General features: G+C 44.7%; 1 protein-coding gene across 3 annotated transcripts in view; it reads left to right on the top strand.

Moving 5' to 3' along the window:
* Positions 1 to 20,106, top strand: part of LOC147121710 (centrosome-associated protein 350-like) — a 106,318-nt gene that overhangs the window by 58,945 nt on the left and 27,267 nt on the right. For 2 of the 3 annotated variants that reach the window (XM_085982152.1, XM_085982154.1), the window contains exons 15-17: positions 6,698 to 6,820; positions 12,380 to 12,576; positions 16,242 to 16,450. In XM_085982152.1, coding sequence (XP_085838278.1) covers positions 6,698 to 6,820; positions 12,380 to 12,576; positions 16,242 to 16,450 — 529 coding nt within the window. The remainder of the gene's footprint in view (positions 1 to 6,697; positions 6,821 to 12,379; positions 12,577 to 16,241; positions 16,451 to 20,106) is intronic. The other variant, XM_085982153.1, reaches the window with a different exon arrangement.

Below are 20,106 nucleotides of genomic sequence, written 5' to 3'. Positions count from 1 at the left end.
TCTTTCCTCATAGCCCTGCAAATTTTTTTCCCTTCAAGTATTGATCCAATTCCCTTCTAAAAGTTACTATTGAATCTATTCTATGGTTGCCGACCCTTCCGTCACTGGAAACAGTTTCTCCTTTACTCTCTCCAAACCGTTCATGATTTTGAACACCTCTCTCAAATCTCCACTTAACCTTATCTGCTTTAGGGAGAACAATTCCAGCTTCTCCAGTATCTCTACATACTGTACATCCCTGGTGTTCGATTAAATCTCTTCTGCACCCTTTCTAAGGCCTGGATAGCCATCCTAAAATGTGGTTCCCAGAATGGAACACAGTACTCCAGCTGAGGCCTGACCAGTGTTTTATAAAGGTTTAGCATAACTTCCTTGCTTTTGTGCTCTATGTTTGTATTAATAAAGCCAAGGATCCCATATGCTTTTATAACAACCTTCTCAACTTACATAGTTATATAGTATTCTGAAGGGGGAGGGTGAACAGTCAGAGGTCGTGGTTCACATTGGGACCAATGACATGGGTAGGAAGAGGGATGAGGTCCTGCAGCAAGAATTTAGGGAGCTGGGTAGCAGATTAAAGAGCAGGACTTCAAAGGTTGTAATCTCTGGATTACTCCCGGTGCCACGTGCTAGTGAGTATAGGAATAGGAGGATAGAGCAGATGAATGCGTGGCTAAAGAGTTGGTGCAGGAGGGAGGGCTTTAGTTTCCTGGATCACTCGGCCTGCTTCTGGGAAAGGTGGGACTTGTACAAGTCGGACTGGTTGCACCTGAACCAGAGCGGGACAAATATCCTTGCGGGGAGGTTTGCTAGCACTGTTCGGGGGGGTTTAAACTAAAATGGCAGGGGGTTGGGAACCTGAGCAGGGAGACAGAGGAAAGGGAAACAGAGATAAAAGCAAAAGATAGGAAGGAGAAAAACAAAAGTGGCAGTCAGAGAAATCAACGGTTTAAATCAAACGTGGCCACAGTAAATAATAATTCTAATAGGTCTAAGTGCGTTAAAAAAACAAGCCTGAAGGCTTTGTGTCTTAATGCGAGGAGCATTTGTAATAAGGGGGACGAATTGGCTGCGCAAATAGAGGTAAACGAATATGATTTGGTTGGGATTACGGAAACGTGGCTCAAGGATGGCCAAGTCTGGGAACTCAACATCCAGGGGTATTCGATATTCAGGAAAGATAGGCAAAAAGGAAAGGGAGGTGGGGTAGCATTACTGGTTAAAGAAGGGATTAATACAATTGTAATGAAGGATATTAGCTCTGATGTGGAATCTGTATAGGTAGAATTGAGAAATACTAAGGGGAAAAAAAACATTAGTGGGAGTGGTATATAGACCTCCCAACAGTAAGGCGGAGGTTGGGGATGGCATTAAAAGGGAAATTAAAGAAGCGTGCAATAAGGGCACAACAGTCATTAATCGACTTTAATCTACATATAGATTGGGCCAACCAAATTAGTAACAATACTGTGGAGGAGGAATTCCTGGAGTGTTTACGGGATGGTTTCCTGGACCAATATGTCGAGGAACCAACCAGAGATCAGGCCATCTTAGACTGGGTATTATGTAACGACAAAGGATTAATTAGCAATCTTGTTGTAGGAGGCCCCTTGGGTCTGAGCGATCATAATATGATCGAATTCTTCATTAAGATGGAGAATGAAGTAGTTGACTCAGAGACTAGGGTCCTCAATTTAAATAAAGGAAACTATGATGGTCTGAGGAGCGAGTTGGGTAGGATTAATTGGGGAATGGCACTCAAAGGGTTGACGGTGGCTAGGCAATGGAAAACATTCAAAGACCGAATGGATGAACTACAGAATTTGTTCATCCCAGTTTGGCATAAAAATAAAACAAAAAAGGTGACTCAACCATGGCTAACAAGGGAAGTTAGGGATAGCATAAGATCCAAGGAGACGACATATAAATTGGCCAGAAAAAGCAATAATCCTGAGGATTGGGAGCAGTTTAGGATTCAACAAAGGAGGACAAAGGGATTAATTAAGAAAGGGAAAATAGAATATATGAGTAAGCTTGCAGGGAACATAAAAACTGACTGTAAAAGCTTTTATAGATACGTGAAGAGAAAAAGATTGGTGAAGTCAAGCGTAGGTCCCTTACAGTCAGAATCGGGAATTTATAATGGGAAACAAAGAAATGACAGACCAACTAAATTCATACTTTGGTTCTGTCTTCACAAAGGAGGACACAAATAACCTCCCAGAGATGCCGGGGAACATAGGGCCTGATGAAAGGGTGGAACTGAAAGAAATCAGTATTTGTAGGGAAATGGTGTTAGGAAAATTGATGGGACTAAAGGCCGATAAATCCCCAGGGCCTGATAATCTACATCCCAGGGTACTTAAGGAAGTGGCCCTGGAAATAGTAGATGCATTGCTGGTCATCTTCCAGAACTCGATAGACTCTGGAACAGTACCCATGGATTGGAGGGTAGCTAATGTTACCCCACTATTCAAAAAAGGTGGTCAAGAAAAAGCGGGGAATTATAGACCGGTAAGCCTGACATCGGTAGTGGGGAAAATGCTAGAATCTATTATAAAAGATGTAATAGCAGAGCACTTGGTAAGCAGTGACAGGATCGGACAAAGTCAACATGGATTTACAAAAGGTAAATCATGCTTGACTAATCTACTGGAATTTTTTGAGGATGTAACTGGTAAAATAGATAAGGGAGAACCAGTGGATGTGGTGTATTTGGACTTTCAGAAGGCTTTCGATAAGGTCCCACATAAGAGATTAGCGTGCAAAATTAAGGCACATGGGATTGGGGGCAAGGTATTGACTTGGATAGAGAACTGGTTGGTGGACAGAAAGCAAAGAGTTGGAATAAACGGGTCGTTTTCCGAGTGGCAGGCAGTGACTAGTGGGGTACCGCAAGGATCGGTCCTAGGACCCCAGCTGTTCACAATATAAATGATCTGGGCGAGGGAATTGGATGTAATATCTCCAAATTTGCAGACGACACAAAGCTGGGTGGGAGGGTAAGCTGTGAGGAGGATGTCGTGAAACTCCAGTACGATTTGGACAGATTGGGTGATTGGGCAGAAACATGGCAAATGCACTATAATGTGGATAAATGTGAGGTTATCCACTTTGGTGGCAAAAACAGGAAGGCAGATTATTATTTGAATGGCAATAGATTGGGAGAAGGGGAAGTGCAAAGAGACCTGGGTGTTCTTGTGCACCAGTCGCTGAAGGTAAGCATGCAGGTGCAGCAGGCAGTTAAGAAGACAAATGGTATGTTGGCCTTCGTAGCAAGAGGGTTCGAGTGCAGGAACAAGGATGTCTTGCTACAGTTGTACAGGGCCTTGGTGAGACCGCACCTTGAGTACTGTGTGCAGTTTTGGTCTCCTTACCTGAGGAAGGACGTTCTTGCCATGGAGGGAGTGCAGCGAAGATTCACCAGGCTAATACCTGGGATGGCAGGAATGACGTATGAGGAGAGATTGTGTCGATTGGGCTTATACTCACTGGAGTTTAGAAGATTGAGAGGGGATCTCATCGAAACTTATAAAATTCTGCCAGGCCTGGACAGACTAGATGCAGGAAGGATGTTTATGATGGCCGGGGAGTCCAGAACCAGGGGTCATAGTCTAAGGATAAGGGGTAAACCATTTAGGACTGAAATGAGGAGGAATTTCTTCACCCGGAGAGTGGTGAACCTGTGGAATTCTCTGCCACAGAGGGCAGTGGAGGCCAGGTCATTAAATATATTCAAGAAGGAGTTGGATATATTTCTTAAGGCTAAAGGGATCAAGGGATATGGGGAGAAGGCAGGGACAGGGTACTGAATTTGGATGATCAGCCATGATCTCATTGAATGGCGGAGCAGGCTCGAAGGGCCGAATGGCCTACTCCTGCTCCTATCTTCAATGTTTCTATTACACAGTATTGACAGCACAGAAACAGGCCATTTGGCCCAACAGGTCAATGCTGGTGTTTATGCTCCACATGAGCCTCCTCCCATCCTTCTTTATCTAATCCTATTAACATAACCTTTTATTCCTTTCTCCTTCGTGTTTATTTAGCTTCCCCTTAAATGCATCTTTGCTCGTTGACCTACAGTGGCTCCTAAGGAGGTCCAGCAACACCTAATTTAAAATTCTCATCCTCGTGTTCAAATCCCCCATGGCCGCACCCCTCTCTATCTCTGCCGCCTCCTCCAGCCCTAGAACCCGCCGAGACCTCTGCGTTCCTCCAATTCAAACCTCTTGTGCATCCCTGATTTCCTCCACCCCTCCATTGTTGGCTGTGCTTTCAGCTGTCTAGGCCCCATGCCACCCTAAATCTCTCCATCTCCCCCTCTTTTTTAAGACCCTTTTTAAATCCACCTCTTTGGTCAAATTTTTCATCACCCCTCCTAATACCACCTTCGCTTTTTTCCTTATGCTTCTGTGAAGCATTTTTGGCTGTTATCCGCACGATATATAAATGTTAGTGGTTGCATCCAAATGGAAGGCAGCTGATCTATTTGTTTTGGTGTGTGTTTAATTTTCTGGCTCTGTGGGCGTTCTTTAAAGTCACGGACTGATCGATAACTGACATGCACTCAGCTTCACAGTAAAACCGCAAATGTTGGCTTATATGACTTGTCAGGGAATCAGGGAGCTATCAGTTTAAAGCACCTCCATTTTAAAAGCTGCAGCTAAAAGATCCACCCCAGAAAGCAGATTACAGCAGGTTCATTTTCATTCCAGCTTTCAAAGTGACAAAAAGGGAGCATCGTCCCCACTTTCTTTGGGCGGGGAAGAAAGAGAGATACTTTCATCCGTGTTTCTCTATGGTACTCTCACTAGTGGAATACACGGTGTTGCTCGGTATCCCGTCGAGTGTCACCTTGTTCAGCCCAGTGTGCTTTTAGTTTGTCATTTTTGGAAGCCGTTTTTTATCTCAAGCTGCTGATGAAATGCATGCGGGATGGGTCTACCCAGAATTCAGATTATCTGCATTTAAAAAGATATTTTGAATTAAACAATGTAAATAACGCAAAGTGGTCAAAAAGCATCAGATACTTCAAATAATGAGTAGACGGTGGTGACGTTGCTGTAGCTTGGTGCTCTTGTTTGAGGTGGTGTGCATGTAAATGGAGCTTGCCCTTGCTAACCCTCACAACTAATGTTTCCGTCTTGTATCTTACACAATTGCTGCTAACAGATGCTTTCTCTGCAGTGGTCCTACAAAATCTAGACTAGAAGCCCTAAATGTCTATTTAATAAAGGTTCAATGATATATACTGCTTGCACTGGGAGTTTGAAATCATTGTTTTGCATCCCAGTAGCACACTGCTATATGACGCTAATATACTGTGCCATGGAGTGCTGGCTCCAGGCCTGTAGTTCTTCACTTGATGACTTGTAGTTCATGTTGGGAAAGTGGTGTTTCAAGACCCATGTACTTCACCATATGGAGGGATGAGGAATCAAAGGGCAAATCAGATTGGTTTACTTCAGCCCACTGCCAGCTTAAGGTGAATTACCAAATGCCTGCCCCTTCAATTAGAGAATGATGGAAAGGAGGGGCAGGGGCAGTACATACTAAAGGGTCTTCAGAATGTTTCATTATGATCTACTGCATCTTTGAAAAATAAATATAATTTACACTTCGAGAAAGAGTAGGGAAGACAGTTATGACAATTTGAGCATCGTGCCATCTACTTTGTGCAGGGGTTCATATAACATTCTTTATCATTTTTAACCCTTGTAGACTTGGCAGTGTAGCTAAGTGAAGCATGCAGTGGGTATCCATTTCATTGCACCACCTTCCACTTGTTGCAGGCCCTCTTAGTTTTGTAAAGTGAGGGTTCTGGCTATGCCGATCTCACCACCTTCGTAGAATGACACCGTTCCAAAAATCACAAAGGAGGAAGACGGCAATCCTCTGATGCCCAATGTGAATTGTAGTCCTGTGTCTGCCCAGCCCAGTCTCCGTAGCCGGATGAGCAAAGATTAGAATCCCTGGGACGTTTGTGGGAAGCTCTGCAAGTAGTCACATTAGAACCACAGCAGTGAAAGTCAAAGACTGAATTTACACCCTTTGCCAACAACAGTGATTGGCTGGAAAGGAAGAGCTCTGCCCTGGGAGATAGCCTTACTCACCCCACTAGAGTCAACTGATTAGAGTGTGTTGGGTGGGGGCTGAAATGAAATGGGATGGGGCAGTAATGTGACTCTGGACCATTGTTTTAATTCATCCCTCTTCCCCCGCCCAGTTCCGAGAGCGGATGTGTCAATGTGCAGACACGAACTCGACCTATGAGAATGTAGCATCGAGAAACGTTTTTTCACATCAACTGTAATTGTAGGTTCAGATCCCAATGCTGGCTGCCACACTCAGCCATATTCCGATGGGTTTGCAGGCTGTGGTTGGACTATTAGGTTGGCCGCTCTGGTACTTGAGGTTCCTCCCTGCCCCAACCGCCCACCCCCCGACAATAAGAGATCGGAGCTGATCTTGGCTTTGGTGAGCACCGTTGCCATTTGAAATCAGAATCTCTCCCAGCTGGAGTTGGATCGAGGCCAGAGGTTAAGGGAGGTTGGCTACCAAATGGTTTTATACTATAAGTGGAATTTCTGCTTAAAATGTGAGGTTTTCTTTAGAGTATCTGAAAGATGAAGTAGTTTTGGGGTAATACTCAGCTGTTGTCTTTTTTTTCTCCTGTTTTGCCTCCTTTTTGTAGACACTGCTCTCCTGTCCACTACTTCTTCTCTGTCTTTACGTCTCACCACTGGGCCTCTCTCAGTGTCTGTTTCCCCAACCTACATCCCAAATTCCAGCTGTACATCTACAACCAGCTGGTCAGGTACTGTGCAACCTCTGCTTCTCACTGGTCGAGCATGCTCTGTTCCATCACATGCACGTGGGGGAGGGGGGAGAGGAGAGAATTGCGCAGAGGAAATTTGAGTTCCTCCATCTCGGCTGTGGCTTCATGTAGATGCACCAACCTGCTGGTTGGCAATATACTGCCCACTTTACAGATGAACTGAAACATGCTTATTAAAGGGGCATTATCATGGAAGTGAGAGATCGAAGTTGCACTAACAGTCTAAGCTGCTAATGCCAACAGAACATTATTATTGAAAATTGAACTGTTTAAAACTTTGAATAGGACTGTTGGAAAGATTTTGGCAAAGCTGCAGCTCACTGATCCCATTGAATGCATCTTTAAGTTACATACTTAAATTTGCATTGCAAGCCTGAAATTCCGGATGAAAGTGCCCCTTTAACAGTACAAATGTGTCTTTTGAGCAATTGAGATTTTTCCATTTTCATTCTCATGAACATTATCGGGACATAATTGTTGCAGTATTTATCGAGTGCCCTTATAGAATATCTCCAAAGTGCGCATGTAATGAGTTTTGTTCAAATGCCTGTCATTTTAAATAGTGCTAGCCGCTCTCCAATCTTTGATTTACAATTTAAAATGGTAATTCATTGAAAGAATTGAAAGTACAAACATTTTCCAGGGCACAGTGCTGCATTAACCAGTGCACTGGGGATGCTCACAGGCAGATGGGAAGACACCAGCTATGGCAGAAATTCTGTGTTTATTCCCGAGTTGTATTTGATTCTGTTTCAGAGCTATTTGATCCTCCATTTTTCTTTTACTTTAAACTGCATTAAGAACCATGCTTTGCTACATTTCTGCATCTCCCACCCTGAACTAAAATACTATTTCCTCCCCCACTTCTTGCTTTGGAATCACTATTTGTGAAAGTTAATTGTTGGTGCTTCTACTGTGCAGGATCTGGTGTAGGGCTGTTGATTTGCCATTTTGCTCCTCCCCAGTTTTCAAGAGGAAAGCACCTGACACTGATGGCAGGACACAAGTTGTAGTCCAGACGTAACCCCTCTGGTACAGTGCAGCAGCACACAAATCCTGAAGTCACCGTACTGTAAACTTGACCTGTCTTAAATACAGTTCTTCCTTTGTTAACCCTCTACATTATCAGTGGAGAGAAAATGAATTTTGTTGCCATGTGCCAATCGTGTTGGGACATTTCACTATCGCCCTGTTTAATTCATGACCTCTTTATCTTGTACAAAGTGTTGTGAACATTTAGATATTAAGGCCTGGAGTTTCTGCTCAGTTGTGCTGGGTTTTTTCAGCGCAATTCGCCTGAAATCGGCGAAACCAGCACAAAAGATCACGGAATTTTGAGCGCAAATTACATTCAGCGCAAACCAAGTTTCTCCGATCTTTTGGGCTGGTTTAAAAATTATTGTGCTAGAAGCCGGCCCTGCCCACAGAATTGGCCACACCCCCAGATCTAATTAATCGCCATGGCAAGTTTCTACTAATTGTGCTCATTTGCGGGCCTTCAGGGAGGCTTTAAAAAAATTAAGCTGGTTCTTTTGGGTGCAAGGACACTAATAGGCACATTTTAAAAGCTTTTGAATTTTTTTTTTACCTTACTGAGAAACTGACTACAGCATCCCAATATAACTAGTAAATGGCTCTTTTTGTCATTTTCAATTATTTAATATCGGATTACTCACAGGTGGTGGACTAGACACTTCGATTAAAATGCTTATTTTTTGAGAGAATCCCATTTTCAGCTGTACTAATCAAACTGCACCCAAGTTGCCACTGTTAAATATATTCCAGAATATTTTTTAAAGCAAAATTTTAAATGCTGCCCAATTACGCTGCTTCATTGCAGATTCTGCGTTCGGTGATATGCAAATGAGTTTGAGCGGAAACGTGAGGAAAAAAACACTTAAAACTGGTGCAATTTGCGGCTGGATCACCGATTGTGCCCAAAATGGAAACTCTACCCCCTAAATCTTTAACATTGTGTTCGACATTGCCATCAGCATAGGTTTTGTGGTCACTTTAATCTATTGTCCCAGTCCGCAACCTGGTTTCACCAATCTTGTTATAAGTCTTTCCCTGTTCTCATTTCCAAGCGGTCGCGCTTTTACTGCCCCTCTATGCACATATTGGTACAAATCTATGCCGACTACTGTGCAAACCTTTCTGAAAGCTGTGCTTCAATAGGTTAAATCAAGAATAACTGTTATAGATTAAAGAGCAATAGGAACCAATTAATGAAATTCAGATATTTCAGATTCACCTTAGCCACATGAAGCTAAACTAAATAGAGTGGATCAATATCAAATTATGATATCCTTATAAAGTCCTACTAGCAAACCTTGCCAACATCAGCAACTTAGTGACCCTGAATCACGCAGGCAACTGAAGGAAACACTTACTTTTGCCCCCCGCCCCCCCCCCCCCCCCCGGGTTTACCTTGCGTGGTACTTTGAAACCTGCATGTAAAGCCCTCTCAGCCATGAAAGGAAGACTCCCTTTAAAAAGATAGACAACATCCACTGTACCAAGAGAGCCTCACAATTGGCTCATTTTACATCCTTTCAAATTCTACTTTGAACAAGGATTTCATAGCTGTATACTTAACTGTCTGTTTTTACTTTCCCATTCCCTTGTGAATTATTACAAAGCTAACTTGGAAGAATAACGGGGCGGTTTCCTTCATCTAGGCCTGAGAAATCATATTTCACCATGTTCCACGTACAGATAATAAAGTGCAATAAATTGATAATCAGATCTATTCCCACAATAGTCCAAGAAGCTGAATGCTTTGGGGGAGAGGCAAGGAGGATGTGTGTGCATAGGGTGCTTTTGAGATGGCGATTGTAGTTCATCAAGCTCACATTGTTTCATTGACCTTTTCATTGGGGTTCTTCAATGCCAAGACATTTCTGCTGCTATCCAAGTACCTGTGCATAGTGCAGCCAGTTTCTCATGGACTCCATCTCTTTCCTCCAGGCATGTTGGATTTTGCAGCTGTTAATGCCTCTATTAGGAGCTAGTGAACTGTACCAAAGCGTGCTCCTTTTTAGACTGAATGAATCTACCCAGGTACCTTGGATTGCTAAAAGAATTTGGTTCCTTGTTCCAAAAAGGGCCACAAGCTTTTGACCCACTCTGGACCCTAAGGGTCCTGAAATCAATTCTGAAGAGCAACTGTTAGACAGTAATGTTACCACAGATAATCTAGACTATGGCTGGTGACTTCACATAAAGGGTGCATCCTTCCACACTGGTGAGAATCTCACAGGGTACAATAGCCTCTAAAATGTTTAAATACTATTGATCTGAGAGTTGAGTGTGGATTAACTGCATCTGAACACCCTCTAGACTAAAGGAAGGAGAGAAATGGAACTTGGTTGATCCAGAGTTAGCAGTGTCCGTTGCAACTGGATCGCGCATGAATCTGGATGGAGGGGAAAATGTAATGGACACAGTTTGCAGGATCCAAAGTAGGCTTTTGGGGGGAGTATGTTTCAAAGCATACGCAGGAAAATTGAATGGAAATAGTATCACTGGTGAATGACAGAGCTGTTAAATTATTGTTGCTAAATATAGGCCACATTATCATAGCACGTTTCACACTCTACCTTGGAAATTGGTTCCAGTTTTATGTCTGTTCATTCTGTATCATGGATATAAGGCAACTTAAATATGAGCTCTCAATTTAACAATTTGAATAAATCAATGAAATATTCAAGTCCAACTGGACATTTATTTTTAAATTGCTCCAAATGTGGGTAATCCCTGAATTTACCAAGTAGTGGATGGTTCTGGAACATTCTATATGTTTATAATAAAGCCACACTTACACTATTAAAGAAGCACACCCTACAAGTTAACATGGTATTTCAAGGTTGTCCAAGACAGTATATAGCTCACTTTGTAAATGAGTTACCCAATACTCCCTAGCCACAGCTATCCCAGTACCATCACAACCCAGGGCCCTCTCCCCAGTACTCCCAAATCTTTCCATCACATCCCAAAACTACCCTCCCATCACTGCTGCAATCTCTTCTACTACTCCCAGACCCTGGAACCCCCCCGCCCCCCAACTGTATCCACACCACACCCAAAGGCTACAGTCACTGTGCATATGGTGACATTTATTCTCTCGTTCTTCAAGTCAAGTAGTGATTTTATGAATAATTCACAATTTCTTAAATCCTGCGGCTGTGTGAAGTAAGCTCATTGTAGAAGTAAGTGGAAAATGTGTTCACCCGGCCAGCGGGTCTATATTGAATCTTTACAACAACAACTTGCATTTATATTGTGCCTTTAACGTAGTAAAACGTCCCAAGGTGCTTCACAGCATTACAAAACAAAATTTGACACCGAGCCACCTGAGATATTAGTGCAGATGACCAAAAGCTTGGTCAAAGAGAGAGGTTTTAAGGAGTGTCTTAAAGGAGGAAAGCGAGGTGGAGAGGTTTAGGCAGGGAATTCCAGAGCTTAGGGCCTTGGCAGCTGATGGTATGGCCACCAATGGTAGAGCGATTAAAATCAGGGATGCTCAAGGAACCAGAATTAGAGGAGCAAAAGTGAGCGCATTACTTTTGTGTGAGTGGAGTTACCAATTTCCAGCTCTTTTTTAAATACATATTTTCTAAGCCTTAGATTGTACGTCTCAAAATCAGTGATCAAAGGGGGTTCTGTGAAACGCTGCAGGGTGCTGCGTTGAAGTGCCTAGTTTTGGGTGGGAGAGCTTTATTACAGAAGTTCATTGGGTGAATTTGGGATGGAGGGCAGATTAATGAAATAAAGCTTTTTTTTAAATGAGGTATTCCTTGAGTAACTGAAATGTGGAAACTCTGCTCATGTTCAGAATATATCTTTCATTTTCTCCGTATTGATATTTTTCCAGTCCGTTTTTTATATGGAACTTAACAAAGATCATAATCATTTGACTTGGGGCGAGAGGCTGCAACTCTGACAAACTAGATTAATAATCCTCAAGGTGAATAAAGCCTAATTCTGTCTACTTTTCAAACAATTATACTGTCAATAGGAGGTGAAGTCTAAATGCAGGAAAGAGCAGCAAACCTTTTAATAGACTTTGAGCAGGTACGGCACTGGAGTCTTGTTTGCTGGGTTCCTTGGAGGCCACAGTCCGTGAAGGTCCCAGTTACATCCCTGGGCTGGGCTGTTACTATGGCTATGGTGGGGAGCTATTAGTAACCCTGGAGGATTTTTAAAAAAATGAACATTACAAAGTGGAGCCATGCGATGATTGAAGCTGCCAGTTTTCACAAGCGTCCGTGCGTCACCAAATGTCCAGAAAAAATCCTGTCAAATGCATTGATTAACTGTACTTGACCTATTTACATGCAGCACTGATAGCACTACTACAATTTTGTAGGAGGAGATTCTTGCCCTGAATTTTATAGATATTGTGAAATTATAACCCAAGCAGAGCGTGCAGAGTTCAAAATCTTAGTATAAATTTTGAGCTGCAAATTAATGTCTGATTGTACAAAAACAATGTTGGCAGTTTGCTGACTCTCTCGATGCTCGCACTTCCATCAGGTTCCTCACTAAGCGGGAGCAGAAACTGATGCATCGTAGACGACATGCAGAGGAGCTGCTCGAGTGGAAACGGCGGCTTGATGCAGAGGAAGCTGAGATCCGGCGGATGGAAAAGCAGGCCCTGGCTGCATGGGACAAGGAGCTCAAACAAAAGGTGGCAAAGAGAGAGGCAAGCGAAAGAAGTCCAGGGTCGAAAGGTAAGTGTCGGACTCTGTCTCTTCCATTTGTTTTCACGTTTTTCCAATATTTGTGTCTCTTGAAGGCGGTAATCTGTGCTGGGGTACAGGTACAGCGGTGCTGGCAGCCTCCAGGAACTTGTTTAAGTGGCTGTTCCTCTGGTGTCATCAGGCTATTTGACTGAGGGCATGACCGCTGATGGACTGATGCCCACGTGCACTCTTGTCAGTCCAGATTACTGGATAGGGATCAGGGGTGTAAACCCTGGCTTTTTTTATTTGTTCCTGGGATGTGAGCCTCGCTGGCAAGGCCAGCATTTATTGCCCATCCCTAATTGCACTTGAAAGGTGGTGGTGAGCCACCTTCTTGAACCACTGCAGTCCATGTGGTGAAGGTGTTAGGGAGGGAATTCCAGGATTTTGACCCAGCAACGATGAAGGAACGGCGATATATTTCCAAGTCAGGATGGTGTGTGACTTGGATGGGAACATGGAGATGGTGGTGTTCCCATGCGCCTGCTGCCCTGGCCCTTCTAGGTGGTAGAGGTCGCGGGTTTAGGAGGTGCTGCCGAAGAAGCCTTGGTGAGTTGCTGCAGTGCAGCTTGTAGATGATGCACACTACAGCCACGGTGCGCTGGTAGTAGAGGGAATGAATGTTTAAGGTGGTGGATGGGATGCCAATCAAGTGGGCTGCTTTGTCCTGGATGGTGTCGAGCTTCTTGAGTGTTGTTGGAGCTGCACTCATCCAGACAAGTGGAGAATATTCCATCACACACCTGACTTGTGCCTTGTAGATGGTGGAAAGGCTTTGGGGAGTCAGGAGGTGAGACACTCGCCGCAGATTACCCAGCCTCTGACCTGCTCTTGTAGCCACAGTATTTATGTGGCTGGTCCAGTTATGTTTCTGGTCAATGGTGACCCCCACCCCCCCCAGAATGTTGATGGTGAGGGATTCGGCAATGGTATTGCCGCTGAATGTCAAGGGGTGGTGATTAGACTCTCTTGTTGGAGATAGACATTTCCCGGCACTTGTGTGGCGCGAATGCTACTTGCCATTTATCAGCCCAAGCTTGAATGTCGTCCATGTCTTGCTGCATGCGGGCATGGACTGCTTCATTATCTGTGGAGTTGCGAATGGAACTGAACACTGTGCAATCATCAGCGAACATCCCCATTCCTGACTTTATGATGGGGGGTGGGGTATGGAAAGACCCTAGGCAAGACGGAGGGTCAGAGGGATCTGGGTGTGCAAGTACACAGATCCCTGAAGGCGGCGGAACAGGTGGATAAGGTGGTAAAAAAGGCATATGGGATACTTGCCTTCATTAGCCGAGGCATTGAATATAAGAGCAAGGAGGTTATGATGGAGCTGTATAAAACACTGGTTAGGCCACAGCTGGAATATTGTGTGCAGTTCTGGTCGCCACACTACAGGAAGGATGTGATCGCGTTAGAGAGGGTGCAGAGGAGGTTCACCAGGATGTTACCAGGGCTGGAGCGCTTCAGCTATGAAGAGAGACTGGGCAGGTTGGGTTTGTTTTCCTTGGAGCTGAGGAGGCTGAGGGGGGACATGATTGAGGTGTACAAAATTATGAGGGGCATAGATAGGATGGATGCTGAGGAGCTTTTTCCCTTAGTAGAGGGGTCGATAACTAGGGGGCATAGATTCAAGGTAAAGGGCGGGAGGTTTAGAGGGGATTTGAGAAAGAACTTTTTCACCCAGAGGGTGGTTGGAGTCTGGAACTCACTGCCTGAAAGGGTTGTGGAGGCAGAAACCCTCACAACATTTAAGAAGCATTTGGATGTGCACTTGAAATGCCATAGCATACAAGGCTACGGGCCAAATGCTGGAATATGGGATTAGATTAGACAGGGCTTGATGGCCGGCGCGGACACGATGGGCCGAAGGGCCTCTATCCGTGCTGTATTACTCTATGACTCTATGACTCTAAGGTCATTGATGAAACAGCTGAAGATGGTTGGGGCCTAGGACACTGCCCTGAGGAGCTCCTGCAGCAATGTCCTGGGGCTGAGATGATTAGCCTCCAACAACCACAACCATCTTGTTTCATGCTGGTACGACTCCAGTCAGTGGTGAGCTTTCCCCCTGATTCCCTTTGACTTTAAATTTTACTGGGGCTCCTTGATGCCACACTCGCAAATGCTGCCTTGATGTCAAGGGCAGGCACACTCGCCTCACCTCTGGAATTCAGCTCTTTTGTCCATGTTTGGACCAAGGCTGTAATAAGGTCTGGAGCAGAGTGGTCCTGGCGGAACCCAAACTGAGCATCGGTGAGCAGGTTATTGGTGAGTAAGTGCTGCCTGAAAGCGATGTCGATGACACCTTCCATCACTTTGCTGATTGAGAGTAGACTGATGGGCCGGATTGGATTTGTCCTGCTTTTTGTGAACAGGACATACCTGGGCAGTTTTCCACATTGTCAGATAGATGCCAGTGTTGTAGCTGTACTGGAACAGCTTGGCTAGAGACGCGGCTAGTTCTGGAGCACGAGTCTTCAGCACAACAGCCGGGATGTTGTCGGGACCTACAGCCTTTGCTGTATCCAGTGCGCTCAGCCATTTCTTGATATCACGTGGCGTGAATCGAATTGGCTGAAGACTGGCTTCTGTGATGGTGGGGACCTCCGGAGGAGGCCAATATGAATCATCCACTCAGCACTTCTGGCTGAAGATGGTTGCAAGCGCTTTAGCCTTGTCTTTTGCCCTCATGTGCTGGACTCCACCATCATTGAGGATGGGGATATTCATGGAGCCTACTCCTCCGGTTAGTTGTTTAACTGTCCACCACCATTCATGACTGGATGTGGCAGGACTACAGAGCTTTGATCTGATCTGTTGGTTGTGGGATCGCTTAGCCCTGTCTATAGCATGCTGCGTCCGCTGTTTAGCATGCATGTAGTCCTGTGTTGCAGCTTCCCCAGGTTGGTACCTCATTTTATGGTTTTTATTTTATCTCTTGTAATTCAGGAAATCAGATTTCCCTACCATAGTCTCAGTTGCGATCTGGTAACTCTGCCCAGCCCAAGGATTATAACTGGGGTCTTCCTGGACTGTATCTCAGTACCATATCATAGCGTGCAGTTACCCAGTCAACCTCTTGGGTGAGCCCCAAGTTTGAGTTTAATTCCTACTGCTGTCTCTGGGTTGGCATCAGCTGCAGAGTTGAGAAGCAGCAGGAGTTGTGATCGGAGTGTGAGTTGGTTGACGGTGTTTTCACAGTGCTCACAATGATACTAATGCACTACAGGAAAAATCACACTTGAGCCAATCCACTTGTGTGTTATTGTTGGTTCATCATCTCATTGCCCCACCATGAGCAGCACGTCAGATCTGTAACACCAGTACTGCACACTAGTGTTGTACAGATAGTGCTGTGACTGTCACAGGATTTACCTGATGGGAGGCGAATTAACATGGGTGTTAATGCAAGGTGTTTTAGTAAGCGTTTGACCTCTATATTCAGCTCACCCTGGTGGTCAGCTCCTAACCGGTTGCCCTCATGTCGCCCCATGCGCTTCTGAAATGCAGAGTACTTTTAAAGGAGGATGGAGCTAAAAGACAGTTGTTCTGATTTGCACTTCTAACTTTAAAATCAACAGTCACTGATGTTAATCCACCATTGACACAGGTATTGGTGTTCTAACTGGTGTTCCTCTGCTTCCTAGACACAGCTAGTGAGGAAGAATGCCCTGCACCATCTCACTCCCACCTCCACAGTGACAGTTCTATTCCGGAGGAGGTTGGAAGCCCACCTGCACAGACTGTAGAGTCGGCATCAGTAATCCTTCGGATGTCCACCAGCCCTGACCATAGTGTTTTCACAGATGATGGTTACTCCCAGGACTTTGAATCTGTGGCGACACTCAGCAAACAGGTGAGAGATTTCATATGTTTTTCAAACCCCCCCCACAAATATGGAAGGTTTCCTGATCTTGTGGGTAAAGGCAATGTTGAATGTAGTACTAAGGCCATTTAGAGCAGAAGGTCCCCAGCTTCACTCCTGCTCTGTCCCGAGTTAGCTGATCATGGCAGCAGTGGAGACACTGCAGTTAACCTCAGTAACTGGATTAGAGAGGGGTTGCGGGGGGGGGGTGGATTTAGCCAGGATATCTGCTCCTGATTGCTGTCTCACTGTTCCTGCTGGGGAGTGTGTGTGTAATGTGTCCGTGTCATTGACCTGAGGACTTCCTGGTCAAATAGCCTACTGAGACTCACTGTCTGGGCTCACGCATTACGAATGGCTTTGTGGGTGAGGCACCAGTGGCCTTCCAGTGCCCGTGGAGCTGTATCCCAGCAAGACTGGGTGCCTTCAGGAGACTGGAAGGAGAATGTAAAAGGTATTTTCTCGCCAGCTCTTGACTGGATACATCCGTGGATCCTGAAGTAGTCGAAAGAGGAAATGACAGATGCTCTATTGTGTGTAGATGTGTGCCAGAGGACTGGAGAATGGCCTGTGTAGAACCCATTTTAAAAAGTTGACTGTGCTAATCTGGGTAATTACAGGCCAGTTAACATCTGCAGTAGGGAAAATCTTAAGAGTCTTTAATTAACAATGAAATTGCTGCATCTCTGGTTAAAGATAAAACTGCTCGATGCAGTCAGAACAGATTTCAAAAGGGATGATTGTGCTCAACAAACCTCCTTTGAGGAGGTAACAGAGATAGTAGATGGGGAGACACAGTGGAGGTGGCGTACATGGACTTTAGAAAAGTCTCTGACAAGGTGCCACACGGGAGATTACTTGAGATTAAGGAATATGGAATTGGGGGAAGGATAGCAAACTGGATTAAAAATTGGTTAGAAGGGAGGAAACAGAGTAGGAGTTAAGGGCAGTTTTTCAGTGTGGTTGGAAGTGGGTAGTCGTGTTCCACAGGCATCTGTTCTGGGGCCACTTCTGTTCACTCTTTATTCTGTTGTCTGTCAATGATTTGGTTATAGATCTAAAGGGAGTGGTGTCGAAATGTGAAGATGATGCCAAAATAGGAATAGTTCATTCTTTAGAAGACCAAAGGAAGCTGCAATGGGGTATTGATAAGATGGGGGAATGGGCTAAAAAGTGGCAGATGGAATTCAATGTCAGTAAGTGAGGTGATGCATTTTGGTTTAAAAAAAGTAACAGCAGTAATTATACTCTGAGTGGAAGTAGGCTCGGTGCTGTGAAGGGCAGAGAGATTGGGGGGGGGGGGGGGGAGACTGGTTCACAGAATGTTAAAGGGAGCACCTCGGGTTAATCAGGCTGTAAAAAGCAAAGCTAATAGAATTCTAGGTTTTATAAACATAGGAACAGGAGTAGGCCATTCTGCCCCTTGACCCTGTAACGCCATTCAATGAGATGAACTGATTTTACCCGCCTTTGATCCATATCCCTTGATACTCTTGCCCACCAAAAATCTTTCTCAGTCTTGAAATTTTCAATTGACCCCCCAGCTTCCACAGCATTTTGGGGAAAGTTGCAGATTTCCACTACCCTTTGTGTGGACAAAATGCTTCCTAATTTCACTCCTGTCTAGTCTAGCTCTAATTTTGAGATTGTGCCCCCTTGTTCTGGATTCCCCAAAAGAGGAAATAGTTTCTCTATTGAATCCCTTTATCATTTTAAAACCTAGTTTATTCAACCAGTCATCATAATTTTAACCCTTTAAGCACTGCTATCATTCTGGTGAATCTGATTTGTACTCCCTCCAAAGCCAATCTCAAGAGATAATGATGAGCCTATATAAAACCTTAAGACCTCAGTTGGAGTACTGTGTGCAATATTGGACTCCACACTGTAGGAAAGATATTGAGGCTTTAGCGAGGGTACAATGCAGATTCACTGGGATGCTGCCTGCTATGAGGAAATACAAAGGAAGACTTGGAAATTGGTGCTATTTTTCGTTGAAACAAAATAGATTATGGGGCGATACGATTGTTTAAAATTATGAAAGGATGAGACTGTTTCCAGTAGTTAAGGTCAAGAACAAGGAGCCATAGATATAAGATTAAATGTAAGATTTAGAACAGAGGGCAGGAGAAACTTATTCACACAAGACCAGTGAGGCTGTGGAATTCACTTCCAGGCTTAGTGGTTGAGACATTCAGGATAAGATTAGATAGGGGGATAAAGGATATGGTGGTGAGGACTGGTTGCTCATGTGGAGGGTAAACGCCGACATGACTGGGTCCAATGGCCTGTTTCTGTGTTATAACTTCTATTTCTTTCCCTCTGGTCTCTGCACGCTACATTTTACAGGAGGCAGACCAGTGACTAGTTTCCAGTTCTCTGTCTCTGTCAAAGACCACAGTGAGGTCAAGAACTGTATGTGAGTCCGCATTGTAAAAAAGAACTTGCATTTCTATAAAATCTTTCATGTCCTCAGGACGTCTCAAAGCATTTGACATCCAATGTATTAACTTTAAAGTGCATGTACAAATGCAGCAGCCAATTTGTGCATAGTCTCCGCTACCCATATTCACGGCCAGCCCCACCACCACAGAAGCCAGTCTTCAGCCAATTCGATTCACTCCACGTGATATCACGAAACGGCTGAGCGCACTGGACACAGCAAAGGCTGTGGGTCCCGACAACATCCCGGCTGTTGTGCTGAAAACTTGTGCTCCAGAACTAGCCGCGCCTCTAGCCAAGCTGTTCCAGTACAGCTATAACACTGGCATTTATCTGACGATGTGGAAAACTGCCCAGGTATGTCCTGTCCACAAAAAGCAGGACAATTCCAATCCGACCAATTACCGCCCCATCAGTCTACTCTCAATCATCAGCAAAGTGATGGAAGGTGTCGTCAACAGTGCTATCAAGCACCACTTACTCACCAATAACCTGCTCACTGATGCCCAGTTTGGGTTTCACCAGGACCACTCGACTCCAGACTTCATTACAACCTTGGTCCAAACATGATCAAAGGAGCTGAATTCCAGAGGTGAGGTGAGAGTGACTGCCTTTGACATCAGGCAGCATTTGACCGAGTGTGGCATCAAGGAGCCCTAGTAAAATTGAAGTCAATGGGAATCGGGGAAAACTCTCCACTGGCTGGAGTCATACCTAGCACAAAGGAAGATGGTTGTGGTTGTTGGAGGCCAATCATCACAGCCCCAGGACATCGCTGCAGGAGTTCCTCGGGGCGGTGTCCGAGGCCCAACCATCTTCAGCTGCTTCATCAATGACTTTCCTTCCATCATAAGGTCAGAAGTGGGGATGTTTGCTGATGACTGCACAGTGTTCAGTGCCATTCGCAACTCCTCAGATAATGAAGCAGTCCATGCCCGCATTTAGCAATAACTGGACGACATTCAGGCTTGGGCTGATAAGTAGCAGTTAACATTCGTGCCACAGAAGTGCCAGGCAATGACTATCTTCAACAAGCGAGAGTCTAACCATCTAAATCTATGGAATTTGCTACCTCAGAGAGCTGTGGAAGCTGCGACATTAAATAAATTTAAAACAGAGATAGACAGTTTCCTAGCTGATAAGGGAATTAGGGGTTACGGGGAGCGGGCAGGGAAGTGGACGTGAGTCTAGGTTCGGATCAGCCA

Source organism: Somniosus microcephalus, chromosome 3 (genome assembly GCF_052327205.1).
Source record: "Somniosus microcephalus isolate GS21.2 chromosome 3, FLI_Smic_1.0, whole genome shotgun sequence".
Lineage (NCBI taxonomy): Eukaryota > Metazoa > Chordata > Chondrichthyes > Squaliformes > Somniosidae > Somniosus > Somniosus microcephalus.
The sequence above is the reverse complement of the archived record's forward strand: the minus strand, read 5'-3'. Positions and strand labels throughout refer to the sequence as shown.